Source organism: Phoenix dactylifera, chromosome 6 (assembly GCF_009389715.1).
Source record: "Phoenix dactylifera cultivar Barhee BC4 chromosome 6, palm_55x_up_171113_PBpolish2nd_filt_p, whole genome shotgun sequence".
Taxonomy (NCBI): domain Eukaryota; kingdom Viridiplantae; phylum Streptophyta; class Magnoliopsida; order Arecales; family Arecaceae; genus Phoenix; species Phoenix dactylifera.
In genome coordinates, this window is record NC_052397.1 from 12,928,902 (window position 1) to 12,947,891 (window position 18,990).

The 18,990-nt window shown below is 37.5% G+C and overlaps 1 protein-coding gene across 1 annotated transcript; it reads right to left on the reverse strand.

The window, feature by feature from the left end:
- Positions 1-1,187: 1,187 nt before the first annotated feature.
- Positions 1,188-18,913, reverse strand: LOC103705303. The gene is made up of 4 exons (XM_008788964.3): positions 18,725-18,913; positions 9,244-9,508; positions 2,170-2,224; positions 1,188-2,063 (listed from the first exon to the last, which is right to left on the reverse strand). The coding sequence occupies exons 1-4, from the start codon at positions 18,793-18,795 to the stop codon at positions 1,459-1,461; spliced, it is 996 nt and encodes a 331-aa protein (XP_008787186.1). The 5' UTR covers positions 18,796-18,913; the 3' UTR covers positions 1,188-1,458.
- Between the last annotated feature and the right edge of the window lie 77 nt (positions 18,914-18,990).

The window sequence follows — 18,990 nt, forward strand, 5'->3', positions numbered from 1 at the left end:
GTAATACATTGAGGCCCATTTCATCAAACTGATCTTTGGAATGGAGTTGGCATATTGGCCCTATTCCATTATATTTCCTTGCAGAGGCTAGTTGGCTTTAAAAATTAGTTTTAGGATGTGATTTTAAAGTCTAATTTGAAGAAAAGGCCCTTTTCTGGTTATGACCAGCTTTTAAAGCCGGACCTTGTATAACAACTCCTTGATTGGGCATGCAAGGCCATTATATTAAAGATAATCAAAATACATCAACTTTTGAAGATAGGGAGTAATTCATGGGAAGCACCATTGTGTGTAAAATTTGTTTGTGTAATCACACCAGGCCAAAGAATTTCCTTGCCTTTTCTGTCCAAAGATTGATGCTCACAGTGGATCTCCCCCCCCCCCCCCCCCCCCCCCCCCCCCCCCACACACACACACAAAAAAAAAAAATATATATATATATATAAAAGAAGGTTTAAGTCGAAATTTTGACCCAATATAAATATGTAGAGGATTAGAACCCCATTTGAAGGCAAACGCTCTGAAACTGTCACACAAGAACAAGAACTCAAAAGGAATTGATGCCTAAGAAGACCAATCATACGGCATAAAAGCTTTGGAAGCTGCACACAGTTTAGTCATACAAGAAGTTCTGGATGCTGGGAAACACAATGGTTACTCCTGAGTCCAAGGACGGAAAAGGAAGGAGATTTAAGTGGTATATTTATGACAAGAATTCCATGATTGATGCTAGGGGAAATCCTTAGTCAACAAAGAGTTTCTCCTGCCATATCAGAAGTGAGGATTGGTGTGACTTCTGGCAATAGGTGCAATACAGGGGACCCAAAGAATTTTCCACGAGAGCACCATTAGTTGTTCCAACAAAACTTCAAAACAGCATTCAGTAGGCAGTACCACGAGAAGGGCAGCAAGCGGCGCAGATACCAGGCAGCAAGCTTCCATCACCAGCCCAATCTCTGAATGGCTAATTGGCTGAAGAATGGCAACAATGCCCTGCCTTCCATAAGCTTCACAAAAACGCTTGCCTTTTGAAATTTGTGAAAGAATCACAAATTTAAGACAACTACAAGGGATTAATAACTACCCAACAGTGTTTCACATAGGTCAATGCCTTCTGCAACATTAGGGTGTTCATCAAATCAAAGGAAATGGCAAAAGTAGAAAGAAGAAAAATTTGGAGCCAAGAATCACATGATAAGCAAAATCAACAAAACATCAACAGTTCAAAACAATCAACTCTTCTAGTAACAGAAGTGGCCTCTTTAGAAACTGTTTCAAGAAAAATGAAGATGATTTTTCTTTTGGAGAGGCTAGAAGCATTAAACTTAAGATCATTATCACATTACTTGAGAGAATGAACAGGCAACATCGAGTAGGCCAGGCACCCAGTTTAGCTTGTCAACTTCTACAAGGAACATTAGGCACACCATCAATCCATCAACCTAACACAAACAAGCACTACAATGCTAACAGTGCTTCAACCTTCGCAATCTGCTCTTCCTCGTTCTTTGGAGTTGGGCTCCTATTTGCTTCGTCAAACAAATCATGCTTCCATTTTTCTACTTGAAAACCACCTTGGCGGTAGGTGCTTCCCTCGCCATACCTTCCACTAAACCTTTCCCTCCCCCTCATGCCCCTGCCACCAAACCTATCCCTAGATTGATAGCCAGCTCTATGCACATCTCCCCTCCTATCATTTCTCTCATCATCTCTGTTGAATGGTCTTTCAGGCTTATCCAGTCCACGAGAATAATTACCACCCCTTTCTTCCCTCCTTGAAGAACCTGAAACAGGTTGATCACGACGAGGTAACCTTGATTCTAGCGCTGCTTCAGCTGCTGCAGATTCTGATTCCGCCGGCATCTTCTGTTCCCTGAATGCCGGTCTTTTCCGAGCAGGTGGTTTCTCAGCCTCCAGTTCAAAGAATCCATCATGTTTCCATTCATTATTTTCAATTGCACGTGCTCGGGTCCTCTCATCTTTTTTCTGCAAATCATATGGTTCGGCCTTGTCTTTAACCCTGTCACCAGATTGCTCCTTCGGATCACTCCGCCATCCATGATCTGTGAAAAATCATACACATCACTAAACAAATTAAGAAAGAGATACATGAGCATAAAGAAATAAGGAATTCAAACAAAAACACTGTTCAATACAATGGTTAATCACCATTTGATTTGCGGTAACTTCGACCACCTTGCCCAGCACTGCCACGTTCATCATGCTGCATAGGTAGCCTAAAATTGTTATATACAATGAGGCACTTGAAAGCATGGGTGCAAACAAGAATCCCCACTACATCAGGAGAAAAATATGGTTTGCAGGTAACAAATGACAATAGTAACAAAATAATGGTATTAGTTAGCCCAGCACCCAGATTATTTATTCTGCAACAAAATATTAGCACATAACAACAATGCATATAAACAAGATGAATATTATAAAAGTCATCTACTAAGAGCCAAGAACTTTATACATGACAACCAAAAAACATGAAATGAAGTATCAGAGTCAGATCCATGGTACGCCATATCATGCCAAACCGGACAGTACAAGGCGTATCGTACCATACCGGTTCGGTATCGATACACAGTATGGAAGGCACACCGATACTCAGTACACCGGACAGGCCTCGGTACCGAGTGTACCGACACAATCACAAGATGGTACCGGTACTGAGCTTGGTACCGAGATGGCGTACCTTGGTCAGGTCATCCATATCTAGGGGATTTGGTGGCAATTTTTATGATTCCTCTATAGTGGATCTCGAGGATACTTATGTTCAAATGAGGGTTCTCGAGGGTTCAATTCTAAATGGTGGCTAACAATCAATGTATTCTCAAAACGCCTCGCTATTTGTATTAGTCCTTTGCTGTAAGAAAATTACAGTCTCCATATTGTATATTCTCTTCTATTGATGTAGGCAAACAAGATTATTGATTCCCCCTCCCCACAATGAGTAATTCCTTGAAATCACAAATTATAAACATGAATTACTGTTATTAAAACCTAGATTTTCCATGAGAATATAATCATTAACTAGCAAAACTAAGTACATGACAGAACCTTCATACCATCATCAAGTTGTAAAATGATAATGACTCACTATGGCGGCGCTCTCCATTCTCTTACAAGAGAACATAAATACGAAAGTTTCTTACTGTCAGAGGATATTTTGGAGCATTCCTGATTATTGAATAACTTCAAAAGGTAAGAGCATGTTTGTTAAATGAAATGGATAAATCTTGAATCGTTTAAAGACCCCCTACTTTTCCCTCTTAAATAAATTTGGAGTTTGCAAGAAAGGACTCTATTGGAAACTTCAAGAATCCGCAATGAAGGTGTGCACCAAAAGATATGGAACTTCCTTATCACCATAAAACTAGTGAAAGCTGATACTCAGGAGATAAGAGTGATAAGAAAAGAAAGCAATCATTTAGAATGTAAAGGTAAAGACACCATTGCTTGGTCAAAAAGAGAATTGGCAGACAATGTTGCAGAGAACATAAATTATTAGTTTGCTTGGACACTGGGATGAAATTGACTAGTAATGAAGGCAGCAATAGTGGAAACAATGTTGATTGCCAAGAGCATTGTTTGCAGGATGCTAATCTTCTGCATTTTTGTTAGAGCTTCTTCATTTACAGCCTCAAATGTTATTTAGTGTGCATTGACTCATGCTCATGAAAACACACTGGATTTGATGAGGAAGATCTTTCCAATACATTTTACCATAACCGAAAACCAAGTTTGTAGACCATGGTTATAGCGAGCCTACAACATGTTCTCGTGTTGATGATGTAGTCCAAACTAAAGATAATGCACTTGGGACCAAGGTACATTGTACCGATAGTGGAACCCATACCAGTTACCCGGCGGTATGGTATCGTGCCGTTCCATTCAAAGCCTGTACCGACAGCCTGAGCCGACGAGGGGGAGAGGAAGAAGGAAAGAAGAAGAGAGAGAGGGAAAGGAGGGAGAGGGAAGAAGGAAGGGAGGGAGAGAGGGAGAAGGAGAGGGAGAGGGAGGGGGGAGGGAGAAGGAAGAAGAAACGAGAGAGAGAGAGAGAGAGAGAGAGAGGATTCTTGAGCCCCCATCTCCTCCAGCTATACGAAAACAGGAGCGGAGCCCCTATTTTGAAACGAAACATGGGCTCTACCCCCTCTTTTTGAATTTCTTTTTAAATGAAGCCTGCAAGAAGCTTGAAAGCCCTCTCTCCCTCTCTTGGCCTCCCCCCCTTCCCCCTTCCTCTCTCTCTTCCTCCCTCCTCTCTCTCTTTCTCTCTCTCTTCCTCTCCTTCTCCCTCTACCCCTTCCTTGCTGGACTTCTTGAACCAAGAGATGGAACCATGCCGGTCCACCTCCAGTATGATTCAGTACAACCCAACCGAGCGGGTCAGGGTAGTATCACCTTCCATAATTGGGATAATAGAAGTTTGATAATGGGCACTCAAGTTCAAACCTAGGTTTGGTATGTTCCTTTATTTGAAATTGAACCCGCTATTAGAGGTGTTTTTGAGAGCTAAGAATGTTCTTCCATGATTTAGTTTATGTTTGATGGACTTAACCGGAAGATTTAAGCTGTTTTCATCCAGTGATTGCAACTGAGATTTACCATCTCACAGCAATTGCTTTTACTAGGTTCAATCCATGTTTTAGATTAAGGGATAGAGCCTATACGCATTAGCTATATAAGGCCAGATGGTATATGAAGCCTGCCTGTTGTCTGTCTCACTTTTCAGCATTAGAAGCCACATGCCCGTCATACTGCAGCCAAGGAGGTTTGCAGATGAGGGATTCAGATACAAAGAACATACAAGAAGGGGAGGAAACAGAGGGAAGGAAAGAAGGAATGCAAGGAGCATATCCGAAGAGGCATTGGAAAAGGTAAAAGATAAAAGGAGGGCAAAAAAGAAAAATCAAACTGGTGAACCATGGCCCCCTGAGGCATCCCTACTTCTATTTGGAACTATCTAATCACAGTATTTTAATATTATGTCAAATTTGAGCTCTAAAATTGGAGATAAAGTGGTGTAACTTAGCATTTCTTGAAAAGCAAATTCAATCTTCTTTCTCTCTAAACCCTTTTTCCCCTCCCGTATCTTTCTTTAAGGTCAAACCTGCCGACTGAGAATTTGCCTCTTAAGTGATGTAGGCATTTTTCTTTGTTGACTTCTGTCTAAAATCTCAGGAAAGATAGATCTAAGAGACTAGACCAAAAATTAATATCAAGATCTCAGGAGAAAGTAATTCGAGTATCACTCTGCATTAGCTGTCTAGATGGGTTTCGCCATATGCATGCTTCATGTGCTATTTAATATGTGCTTTTTTATTCTCTGAATGAGTTTGTACATGGGTTGCATATTGCAGAGCGTATATGTAGGTTCTGACATGATGGCTTAAAATTGTGTTTGAATCTGAAGAAACTGTATATATTGATGTTATGTTATATATTGTATGGAGACGGGAATTAACCAAATTCTATCAGGTTTTCAAAAAATAAGACTCAACAGAAGCACGAAATTAGGGTTTCAAAAGTCATTTTTTATTCAATACAAGATAAAACAAAATCCAAAAATCTGATGAAAGATATAGGCCTTAATTGAAAGAAAAGAAACTAACATCTTAATTCATTGTATTCTTATCTACCATATTGATGTTTTTAGCATGCTTAAGAAGTTCACTTTTTTCATTTTTGCACTTTCTATTAGTTTATGAATAAGATTTCTTTTTTTTTAGCAATCAACAGTTTCTAATAGTCTGAATGTCCATTCCATAAGATTCAGAAAGGTGTATTTTTATTCATGGACAGATTATTCCAAATAACACTTGGATTGTACCAATGTGATCTAACTCTACTACAGCATCTTACTCATCAAGTTCCTTTCTTGATTTTTTCCACCATATGCACTTATTTTTTTCAGAATCTAATGTGCTTTTTACAGCTACAATGCATAGTTAACATATTTAAAAATGTTATGTGGGCCTTTTAATTCTCACCTCAACTATTCATGTCCTACAATCTTGGATCAGATAGGAGAATAAAAAACTGAAAGCTATTGTGAAAATGGTTCCCTGTTGACAATAAGTATAGTTGAATTTAAAGTTTTTTCCATCAATAAAATATACATATGATGGGGAGCCAACTATTAATATCATCATGTTGCAACATATGCCCACTGATCATAAAAAAATGGTCAAAAATTGTGGACCAAAGAAGCATAGTTGCAAAGTATGAAGAATAAACACTTGGTGACGTTAAGTAACCTGCACAATGAGTCAACAATGGGTCACATCCCACTTTCAATGACGAAAAATAATGTAATTCTAAGAGAACAAACTGATACTTCAAGGACTGGTTTGATCCGTAGGAAGAATTTTTTCTCAAATATTTTTCCTAGGAATATGATGTTGGGAAAATAGTTTTGCCATGTTTGATTGACCATGGAAAAGTGGCGCATTCCAGAGTGGCTTATATTTGGTTGAGCATATACTTTCTGAAAAAGTTGTGTGAAATACTTATTATACCCTTAATAAAGGGAAAGACTTTATCCATGGATTTTGATGGCTTAACGGTAATTTTGGAAAAAAAAACGATACCAATTCCCAACCAATGGGAAGGTAGCTTTCCCATGTCTCCATGGGTTTTTCTTTTCTATGAAACATGAAAATCTTATTTCCATGGGAATGCTACTTACTCATCTCTCTCCTTTGAAAATTCCAACCAAACAAGAGGTCTTTCTTCATTTTTCCGTTGACCACACTTTCCCCACTTCTTTTTTCTGCGAACCAAACTAGTCCCAAATAAATGACAACATAGCACAAAGTGAACCGCCATGAAGCATGCAACCTCAACCATCTAAAAACAAATGAGGGGTAACATATTTAAGATGGTTAACAATGGCATTCCCCATGAAGCATGCAACCTCAACTATCTATGAACAAATGAGTGGCATATTTAAGATGGTTAACGATGGCACACCAAATTTCTAGCCACTCAAGCAATTTCCAAATACAACCGATAAGTCTAAGTGCAGTTACATAGTGGCCCAATTACCAAGAATAGTGTTAAAATAAATTCTTTAATAAGTAAAGCTAACATATATTGAGGTGAAAATTGACAAAAAAAATATTGTAGTTCACACTCATATGAGATACCACGACTGTTCAACAATTATAATATGTACCGGACCCCGTACCGATAGTATTCTACTACAATATTGATATGTGATACAGTACGAGGCGGTGAGGCGCACCGAGTGTCAGTACGGTACGTCTGATACAGTACGGTATCAACCGGTACAGCAAACCTTGAATGCATCTTAATGTTTAATTATATTGAAAGAGTCAACATGTGCAGTTTGCGTGTGTCAATCACTTTTGCTAGGTCCAAACTGATTAGGATTATATGCAATGCATTCTTTCCTTTTAATCATTCAAAATATTGTTAAATAACTCCATTTTTCTTATTGTTAAATTAATCAGAAATCAAGAAGAACCTACTTATTACTAAGAGAAAAATGTTGTGGGTAGTTAGTAAAATGTTACGTGATACACTACAACTTTGCAAAGTGGTGATATTTGCAGGCATATTTGATTGATGGCCTTGGATATATCAATCAATCAAGACTGCTTTTTTTAAAATTTTAGTTATGGTTTACTTTTCACTTTCTCACGATCTTGTATGTCTTCAAACGAAATTCAAGTTTCAAACTCTATAATTTGTGCGATCTAAAAAGATTACACTGGCACAGAAAATTATGTTGGAACATTAGAATTGAATCTCGAGGATGCATTTAGCTGGTGGAATAAGGCCCCTTTACTCTAACTTGCCAAATACTAGAAAAGCAGGCTATTTATTCTAAGAGCAAAATAGGTATTTTAAAAAGTAGAGCTATTTTTCCACTTGAATTGGAGTGATCTACTCCACGATACAAAATGTAGTTTATTCAAATGTTCTAAGACCTAAATGGGTTGACCGGGCCATCCATCACACCTAACAAAGCCCGTTTGACTTTGTGAATCAGACAGTTGAATTGTTTGAAACATCCGAGTAAAAACATCTCAACCTGTCCAAAACAAAAAAAAGGGAACATGATCGGACTTCTTCCCTTCTCACTCCTTTCTTTCTCGATCTTTAACCTATTCCCTTGGCCAATAGAGGTGTCACGACAAAATCTAAGGCGATGTGATCCAATTCAATTGGAATGAGGGAAGCACTAACATATCTATAAAGAATAAAGATGGCAAAGCCAAAATAGAGGAAATGGAGGTGGCGCAGTCAAAAAAGAGAACGAGAGGAAGAGCATCTAGAGAAGGGAGCTAAATTGGGTAAACAATTTGTCAACCCGAACCCGACCTGTTTATTAAATAAGTTAAAAAATTCAAATCTGAATCCGACCTGTTTATTAAACATGTAACCTGACTCGACTCACATAACCCGTTTATTAAATAGATCAAGTTAGGTTAAACGGATTAAACAGGTTAAGTAGGCTTTTAACAGATTAAACAAGTTAAGCAGGTTGGGTTAAATAGGACAAAAGCAGGTTAATCAATCCTTAAACGGGTTAAATGGGTCAGGTTATGATCCAACCCAATCATTAAACGAATCAAAATAGATTAAACAGATCAAAGGTCTAAACCTGAACCTGACCCACTTAATAAATGGGTCTAGACGTGTTGACTTATTTAAGATCCAAACTTATTTATATCAAATCCGAAATTGCTTAAAGCAGGAAGTTTACAAGTCAGGTTGACATCTTGGGTCATAAATTGCTGCCCTTAATTGCTAGGAGGAGGTGGATGGGTTAGTGAGGAGTTTCATAAGGAGAATAAACTAGTTAGATTATATATGGGGGCTGGTATGACCTCGGTTCACTTGAGGTTGAGCCAGGAACCAAGACCAAGCGACCATAATAGTTTGGTCTAGGTCACTAGGTTCAAAATATTGGTCATTCCAGAGTGAAATAGGCTGTAAGTAAACTCATTTACTCTAGGCTAGCCTACTCCACAACCAACCTCAGCCTTTAAGAAACAAGCCACACTTGAGAATTGAACAACCCTCACTTCAAGCTGCCCTCACTTGGCTTAAACTATAGAAAAGCACTCAAAGATTAGATTATTCATACTCAAGAAACACCAAATTGCATTAGTTGGGAAACATGCTGAAGCAATTGATAGTGGGGAGGATACAGTTTCTTTTAAAAAAAGAAACAGTTTCATAAGTTATGAAATGGATGTCCACCTGAAAATATGATCGAGAACGTGGCACTTCAGCTGGGTCAGAAGAGTGTTTCGTTCCATCAGAGATTTCATCAAACTTTCTGTCTGAACCTTTTTTTACATTATCAGGCTGCAACTTGGTTTCAATTGCTGGAGGGGCCTCAAGTGGCAAAACATCTTGCAGACGCCTACGTTGCTTTTGATCCTGATCAGCTGTGCCGTCAGCGTACAAATCACGGTTCGTTCTCTCTGTTGCTGGTTTTCCATCTCTTCTTGTTTTCTTTGGACTACATACCATATAACAATTAAAGACAAATTAATGCATATGGCATACTTTCAAACCAAAGTGTTGGATCTGAAAATTGTACTGCTGGCAAAAAGATGGCAAGAGCAGAAAATAGATAAGCTCTAAGGGTTACTAAAAAGGGAAGGAATTTTATTTTACAATCTACAAACTACTAATTGCCATTCTTGTGGCCCATTAGTTTTACAAGATTTTAAACTAATTCTAACTTGACAGGGAGCATAAAGTAGGCCCCGCATACTCCTAAAATTTTAGGAACGAAAAGTGCTTTTAAGCTTAAACACAATATCTTTCGAAGCCCAAATCAAATCCTAGCACAGCTCAGAATCCAGACTCTACACAGTATCAAGATTTTAATCCATGCAGCATTCTGATCATTTAAACTTTAACATAAATCAAAGAATAACAAAATCTTTAAATAAAAAATTAACAACATATTCAGTAGTAAGGCTAACAGAGTAGAAGTTCAGATACAAAGAATGGATAAAACAAAATTAATGATTAGTAATTTAGTATGATACCTCAGACCAGTGAAAGAAAAAAAAAGGTAAATTAAGGCAAGCTACAACACTTTTACCTACAAATAAGAACATGTTCGAGTAACTCAATGTATGATACTATAATTCCAATTTTTTGTAATCATGACAACCACAATGTGAAAAAGGAATGTCTGACAGTTAGAAAATCTGCTTCCTTGTGCATAACTGGCACACGATAAAATGAAGTTTGATACAACAATCATGTTTTCTAGTGCCAAAGTTGAGAAAAATGGTCAAGTGGGGATTAAGATCAAAAACAAGTCATACTAAGGTGTCCTGCTGTCAATAAAAACATGTCACAGCATCCAATGCGGCACTTAATGGTTAAAACCAGCACACCGCAGATTAGACTCTAAAGAATAGGCATACTGACAAGTGAGAAAGAAAAACAAAAGTCAGGATCTATTTAATAATCAGTAGCATGACCATCAGGAATGACCACAAGTGAAAAATGAAGACGGAAAAGAAGAACCAAGCATGATTACCAGAAATACAGATGAAAAATAAACAGAGAAAAGAAGTAAAAAAGAGTAAAAATACCATTCCCCTTAAGAACATTTCAAAACAGAATATTGCAAGGAAGGTGAACTGTACATGCATGCCTGCCTGCCTGCATGCATACATATGCAAGAATATCACTATCATGATTTTTTTTTTGATTTACAAACACTTTCATATTCAAAAAGTTTATCCATGAAGTCCGCTGTGTCAATGGTCACAAGTTGCAACATAATTATTATAATGAGAATATTGTACTGTAGGCATACATTGCCCATAATGAGGTATCTTCTATCATTTAATAACATAAAACATAACTAAGCTGCAGAATTAAAAGAATGAAATATATGACCCCTTAAAACAAATGAAATTACATGGCCATAAAGCAATAAAATTTGAAAAATATATCACAAAAATCAGTCAGATCAACCTGAGGGAGAGTGGTATGAAATTTATATATCTATATAACAAAATATGTATGCACATTCACGCACATACAGAAACCAAACACGAGGTTATAAAAGTCAAGAACCTTAACATATCGAAGTACAGGAAAATTTCAAATATAGAAAACCAATTTATGGCTACAAAAAATTATTAAGCAAAAAAATCAGCATTCACAAGAGCATCAATACCATCGGAGATATCTATCACTACTGCATATGACAAGCTGACCCATATAGACAACTATGAAAACTTAGGTATCTCTCCCTTTACACTGATTATGAATAAATTTGCAATACCTGCAAGATCTGTCATTGGGAATCGTTTAGGAATTTTTACTTATTCTGTCACATTTCTGGACTATACTATTATTTGGTCTAATTCCAAAATTTCCTAAAAGAGTCTAAAAAGGTTTCTCAAGGTCTAAATTGAAGCACCTAGGGAAATTGAATAACAAAGTTGTTTATAAATCATTTTTAGGGTTGCTCTCAATGTCTTCAAATGCCGATGACATACAGTGCAAACCTCATATGTGATTGAGTAACATCAGGCATGTTTTAGGCATGTTATGTAGGTGATTAGATTTTAGCCACCAAAATGCAAACTTAAAGATTTGTTTTGCATATAAGCCCCCCCCCCCCCCCCCCTCTCTTTATAGATAAATTGCAAATAAAGACCCCTCTTTTCAACATATCGTTCATACCAGAAATTCCTAAGTAGGACCCCACATTCACTTTCCATCGGCTATAATACAATATTTATTGTGTTTCTTCCCATGCCACTCTTTTCTCATCCCTTTGGAGCTTATAGCTAGTAACTAGTCATGATTTCTGACATTAGCATTGTTGGATTCGAGCATCTCATTATCACCAATGCTAGATTTCAATTTGAAGACCAGTGTTGACAAATAGCATGGCAGAATAGTTAGAAGCTCCAACAGGCTTGCAGTAAATATACCATTACAGATTATGGAAAGTTAAAGCGACGTCTTATTGTGCAAAATCTGGGATAAGGAAGGTCTTGATATGCAAAATTATGTAAAAGAGTCTTTACATACAATTAATCTACAAAGGGAGAGGTTATATGCAAAAATAATAATAATAAATAAATAAATTGAACATATTAAATAATATCTTGTGTCTTAGTGTATCTAAAACCATCTCTCTAGAGTGATTTCCCCATCACTCACTAAACCATATCCCCAGGGCATTAAATCTTTGTTCTTTATTCTTTCTTCAACATTCTTCTCTCTCAACCATTCTTCTATTGTGGATCAGATCCAGCATCAATTCGTCTGAAAAATTCCACTGCACCTTTCAATCAATCAGGTCACACCATATGAAAATTAGAATATGGAGGGGCATGTTATACAGTTCCATAGAAAATCCATGTATGGACATCTAATTATCACATCCAAACAGTTAGGTTCTGATACGATCAAGTCTTCTCAAATCACAGTGCCAGAGATGAATATTGGGACAACAACATTACTAGTTACTACACCTATATAGATAGACTTTCGAACATTTAAGCTGATGATAGCATCACAAATGCAATATCTCCAACAACAATTAAAACTTAAGCAAACATATCAGGCTTATGAGACATGCATGAGTCTGTTAGGCCGTAGAAGACACAGCCACCTAATAACCCTATTGCACCCAACTCCAAACTGCAATTCCACACTTCCGAATCATATTTAGCTAGGACATGCAAATCTGACCATCCCACATTGCTAGTCTGAAGAACTACCCAAATCATGTCCACTTAGCAAGGTGGGTGAGAGAGACTGGGGATTTGATCAACAGGCAATTAAAGCAATAGCGTAAGGGATATATTCATCTAAGATATGCAAAAGGATAACATGGGTGGACAGATAGCAGAGGCCGGCGACAAGGAATGAAATACGATTGGGATGGGATGATACCATTGGTACCATACAATTTAAATGGAAAAAAGATATCACACTCGGGGATGCCAAAACTGATTGGCCACTGCATATCAACCGTACTAGACAGTACTAAAAGTTTGTACCGATGGCTTACCAATTGTTTTTCATTTTTATTGATTCAGATAATCTCGATACTTACTGATTGCACCAGTACTGTAATATTCTAGGATAAAACTGCTACAAAGATCAGTATCAGTAAGCGATGTGGATAGGGGTTTCAATGATGTCGACCATGGCTGCTGCAATGGGATCCTAAAGTGGGACACTTTCGGAGGCTTGAAGCTATTAGGTTTTAGAGAGAGAGAGAGAGAGAGGGAGGGAGGGAGGGAGGGAAAGGGAAGAGAGTGGGAAGGGGAGGGGTCAACCCCACAAGCCATGTTTTCTCCAAGATTGGCGAGTGGGGTTAGGTCGGCAAGCATGGATATTTCTTCTTTCTTTGGAAAAAGGAAATGATGCAATGAGAGAAGGTTTGATGGTGATGGTAGCATGCTGATTTATTTAATGAGATTAGGTGCACTAGGGAAGAAAAAAGGATTGATGTTATGTTATAGAAATATGCACAGCCTTTTTTTATTTGACTGCAGCAGCAGACAAAATATCAAGAATAAAATATACATAGCTGATTTGATTAATAGGATTTCTTTTATTTATTAAAAAAATGCCTTTTTGCAAATTTACCTTCGTATTTTAATGGTTATTAAACGACAAATTTTTACAAGCTGGCCATTCTAAACATAGGGAAAAAGCTAAAATTGTAATAAGTTATATATAATAATTTTTAAACATATAAATTTGCACGGATGCTTCCTAGACACTTCCACCCCCTAACTTTTAAACCTTGCTGCTTCCCCACACCCAAACTTGCACCAACTTCTGGTGACTTAAATGCAATAGAACCTAAGCTAAGCTAGGCTGGACTAAGTTTACTTTATAATAAGATGCCAGGATAGACTAATAAGCAATAATATACACATAATCACCAATAAATAACGGTTACTAAAAAGCACCTGTATTTGTATGATTTAGAACTTGGATTTTTCAAGATGCATACAGCTATACCTCAATATTGTGACATGAAACTTCATATGCTGTAGTGAAGCCACAAATAGCAACGGATATTCTTAGCTGAACAATTATGTGCACTGCACATGTGTAATTTATTAATTACTTTAATTTTTCCTAATGATGCTTGGTCAAGAGTGTTACAATTTATCTAAAACGGAATTGGCTTCAGCATTTATAAATATCTTATGAGCTGCACAATACCCAGCTTGATCCTAGAAAAGAATGAACATCCAAATAAGCCATGCTGTAACCTAACAAACTAGAAAAGAGACTAGCTCAAGTTAATCTAGAGCCACGCACCTAACTCATACTTTTTAGAAAGAAAAACATCATGTTGGCAATTATCTCTAGCAAATGTCAAAGAATTTTAAATCTTCGCTGGCAATTTGCACTTCTGGATGAAAAAAATGAAAGGACTTATCTCTATAGAATGTTCAAGTACTGTTAGTGAAATAAGTTCACCAAAAGGAAACTTTGAATGATGCAAACCAAAACTGAAAATCTCAATAGTCAAGATGGTTGCAGTGTGCTCCAAGAAAAACCCCTAGTGAATAAATAAAGCTATCAAGCGAGCTTTTCTCTATAAGAACAAATATTTTGAAGAAAAATCTTAATCTTATAAGAGATAATTTCTTTTACAGACTCTTTTATGAAATATGTTCATTCAAAAAATTATTCAGCTTCTTTAGAGAGCTCGTTATTGCTCCTAGCAAGATTCAATATTTGATCAACAGCTAGCTAGGTCAGCAGGTCCTACATGAAAAAGGTTGCCCAAAAATAACTGATCATTACAAATAGGAAGAAAAGAATAGGAAAAATCAGTGCCACTAATCCAGTAGAAGATATTATCATAATTAATAGAATTAAAATCATATTTAAAATCACCTTATCTTCTTGGCAACAGATGGTCCTGTATATGAAGCAAATCAAGATAAATTTGTGGATGGAGGTTACCCAAAATATAACTCCTAAAGAAATCCAAAGGTGCCGAAAACTGTCCTGCACCAGTCTTGTATACTGTTTCAAGCTCATCCTCCAGTTTATAATTCAATGCAAATTTAAACCTAGCCTTGAAATAACACATCGATCCATAAGAGCATACAGCATTAAACAAGAATGCTTTTGTCATGTGTCTATCTTGGAAATCTGAATAAGCATACATGATGTCATATATGTGTTTGGCTCAGATTGCATCACAACCTACAAACCAACAATAAAATTTATAGCACTTTGAGGGTCCTCATGGACAAAGTTTAAATTATGTCAAGATGCTAGGGTAGACTAACATACAACGTGTGCACATAAACATGTTGCTAACATAGTAACAGTGACTAGAGAGCACCTTTACTTGTATAATTTAGAACTTGAAATTTGTTTTCAGATGCATTCAGCTATACCTTTAATATTATGACATAAAAACCTTCAACTCTGGTGATGATTGTGATGTAGCCACACATAGCTGCGAATATTCTTAGCTGAAGAATCATGCATGTTGCACGTGCCTAATTTTATTGATTACTTTAATTATCATTGATGATGTTTGGTCATCAGTGTTACTATTTCTCTAAAATAGAATTGGCTTAAGCATGTCTAAATATCTTACGAGCTGCAGTCATACCCAGCTTGAGCCTAGAAAAGACCAAAGATTTAAATAAGCCCTGCCTTGAGCTAAGAAAGATGGAAACCAGAAAAATCAAGTTGATCTAGAGCCAAGCATCCTTGTGATTCTAAGCTGGAGACAAGCAGTGTCAAACCAAGCTTAGCTTGGCCGGTTGATAAACCTAGCGCACACTCTCTAGAAAGCGAAATCATTGTGTTATAGTTATTTGTATCGAAGAAGTTTTGATCTTCATTGGCAATATGCATATCTCTATCAAATATACAAGTACTGATAGTGAAATATGTTCATAAAAAGGAAACTTGCAATCATGATCGGCGGAACTATCCCGAACCATCCGGTTCCGGGCGTCCCGAGCGGTAACGGGACGGTTTCGGCAACAAAACCAAGACGCCGTCGCCGAATGGAGAGAAGGAGAAGGAAAAAAAAGAAAAGAGAGAGAGAGTGGGGGAGGGAGGGAGAGGGAGAGGGAGAGGAAGGAAGAGAGGCCGGCCGAGACCGGGGAGCCTCCGCGCGAAGGAGGCGGAGGCCAGGGAGACGCGGATCGCCAGCCGGCCTCTCTCTTCCTCTCCCTCTCCCTCCCTCTCCCTCTCTCTCTTTCTCTCTCATTCTCCCTCTCTCCCGCCTCTACTGTGTCGGTACTGGGCCGTATTGACCTGTGCCGTCAGACAACCGGTACGGGGCCTGATATCGGCACAACAGACATTGCTTGCAATGATGAAAGCCAAAAGACTATTAAAATCTCAATAGTTGAGATGGTCATGATGTGCTCCAAGAAAAACCTATAGCGAACAAATAAACCTATTGAGTGAGTTGTTCTCTATAAGAATGAATATTTGAAGAAAAATCTTAAGCTTATAAGAGATAATTTGTTTACGAACTCTTTTATAAAAGTTTTTCTTTCAAAAAATTATTTAGCTTCTGTGAAGAGCTTGTTATTGCTCCTAGCAAGATTCCGTATTTAATCAACAACTAGCTAAACCAGTGGGCTCACAATGGGGATCCTCCATAAAAATGGTTGCAAAAAATAACAGATCACTATAAATAAGAAGAAAAGAAAGAAAACAATAGGAGATATAGTGCCATTAATCCAGCAGAAGATATTATCATAAACAATAAAATTAGAAGCATTTGTAGAATCACCATACATTCTTGGGAACAGCGGGCAATCACCATATATGTGTAGATGTAGCTTCCCTAGATACAAAGACAAGCAACAACTCCAAGGAAACTCAATTACTTTAAAAACAAACTCACCCGTACGGTGGTCATAAAGAAGCCTATATCATCCCCTATCCCTTTAAAATCTTTCCATGCAAAATAAGAACTCCTCTGATCTATTGATGCATTTTACCACAAGAAAGATTAGTATATATTTTTCAGCTTGCACTAAAGCAAAACTTCTGATATGACTGAAACTTGTGTGCTAACCATGTATTCAAAATTCTAAAGTCCCAAGGAAAGAAATCAGCTTTTCAATATTGATTGACTGATGAAATAAACAAGCACCGACTGAGTTTCCAGTGAGTTTTGCCTTCAAGAAGAAATTTCTAGATGTTTAACAAACAGTTAGCACATCAAAAGAATGAGTTTCCACCACGTTTTGTCTTTGGGAAGTAGCAAAATATGGAAATCCAAAAAGTTTAGAAAATTGTCCTCTACTGGTCTTTTTCAACTATTTCAAGTGCATTCTCAACTTTATAATTCTATGTAACCTTAAACCCTAACCTCAAAATATTGCATGGATTGAAACACGCATACATCACTAATAACAACAGAGAAAAAAAAATACTCTTTCATTGTTCAGAGTGTCCAAGCACGCATTAGTCATGGGTCTATCTTTGAAAAATGAAAATAATTCATCGTGTCAGATATGCATTTCGCTCAGATCGCATTCACAACCCACAAATCAATAGATAGAAGGCATCGTTGCTCGAGGGTCCTTATTGCTGATAGTCTTAGCAACTACTAGACATAACAATAGTTATTAATCATTAGATCAAGCAGCATGTGGATGTCAATGTATTGATATATCAAAGTGCTTCAATCGTCCAAAGCTTTAAGTTTGTGACCTCAAATGATGCACTAAAAGCATAAAGTAACAAAGAGGAGGATTATAAGGGAACCATCAAATTCACCCAACAAAAATTCATGAAACCAAGCTATTATCTTATACTAGCTCATTTTCTATTAGATATTATTTTTTCCAGCATTCTCATCGACGTGATCATATTTGTCTTTTTGGAACAACATGGACAATGTCTTTCCCCTTGAACCCAAGATAAAATTTCGGTTTCAGAGCCAATTCTGGTTTGCCTTGACTTTTTTTTTTCTTTTTTTTGTTGCAACTGCAATAGTCCATCAAAATAAACTGACCAATCACGTAAGCAGATGAAAATAATGTGGTCTGAACAACATGAATCAAATAACTCTATGACAAGGTGAAAACTTTTTGACACCCAATTTCACAATTATGCCGTTCAAAATCTGAACCATTTCTAAATATCAGCGAAATCAATATTTTCTCACAAGATAAAGTTAATCATCACCACATTATTATTTAGAATTCAAGTGAGTAATAATTCTCTCTTTCAATTTCTAAAGCATCATGAACCCATGGATACAATCATGTATCAAAAAATCTAGAGAATCTCAGGAGAAAAAGAAGGATGGCACAGTTAGCTGATCCTAGCCAAAAACTTGAAAAGCTGATCAACCTAGTTGAAATATTAAACCACAAGGCCGAAATCTAAACGTGAATTGGCTTCTGTTGCGCCAAAACCAACAAAAGAATCTCTCTTCACAAAGACAAAGGTAAAGAAAGGATCAAGCAAACACGGAGATGAATTCGACTTCACGACACATTTCAGGAACCGCTTAAATCTATCGGTTTACGCGCCCTATTAATACAGGAACAACCAATTAACACCGCAAGGGATCGGATTTGGTGGTCGAAAACGAGATGGGTTGATTAAATTTCAGTGCCTCCAAAGGCTCTCTTTCTTCCTTGCCCTACCGATTCGAAAGAGGAACAAAAAAAAAATGAGAGAGAGAGAGAGAGAGGAGTTGGGGGGGTGGCGGCACCTGGATTCTCGTTCGGACCGGGAATGGGGGCGTTTGGCGTGGGAATCGCGGCCCTCCCGTCGAGACGACATGACCGCCTCCGACGCGCTCCTCTTCCGGCTCTACTCCCCAGTAGCTAAACAACAGAAGCTAGGGCTCCGTCGCTTCACGCCTTCATCTCTCCTCTATTGCTTCCCTTGCTCAGTCACACGTGTGTTAACCGACGCTCGTGTGGACTTGTAAATTTGGATTTTTTTTTTTTTGACTGGTACCCGCCAACCCACCTA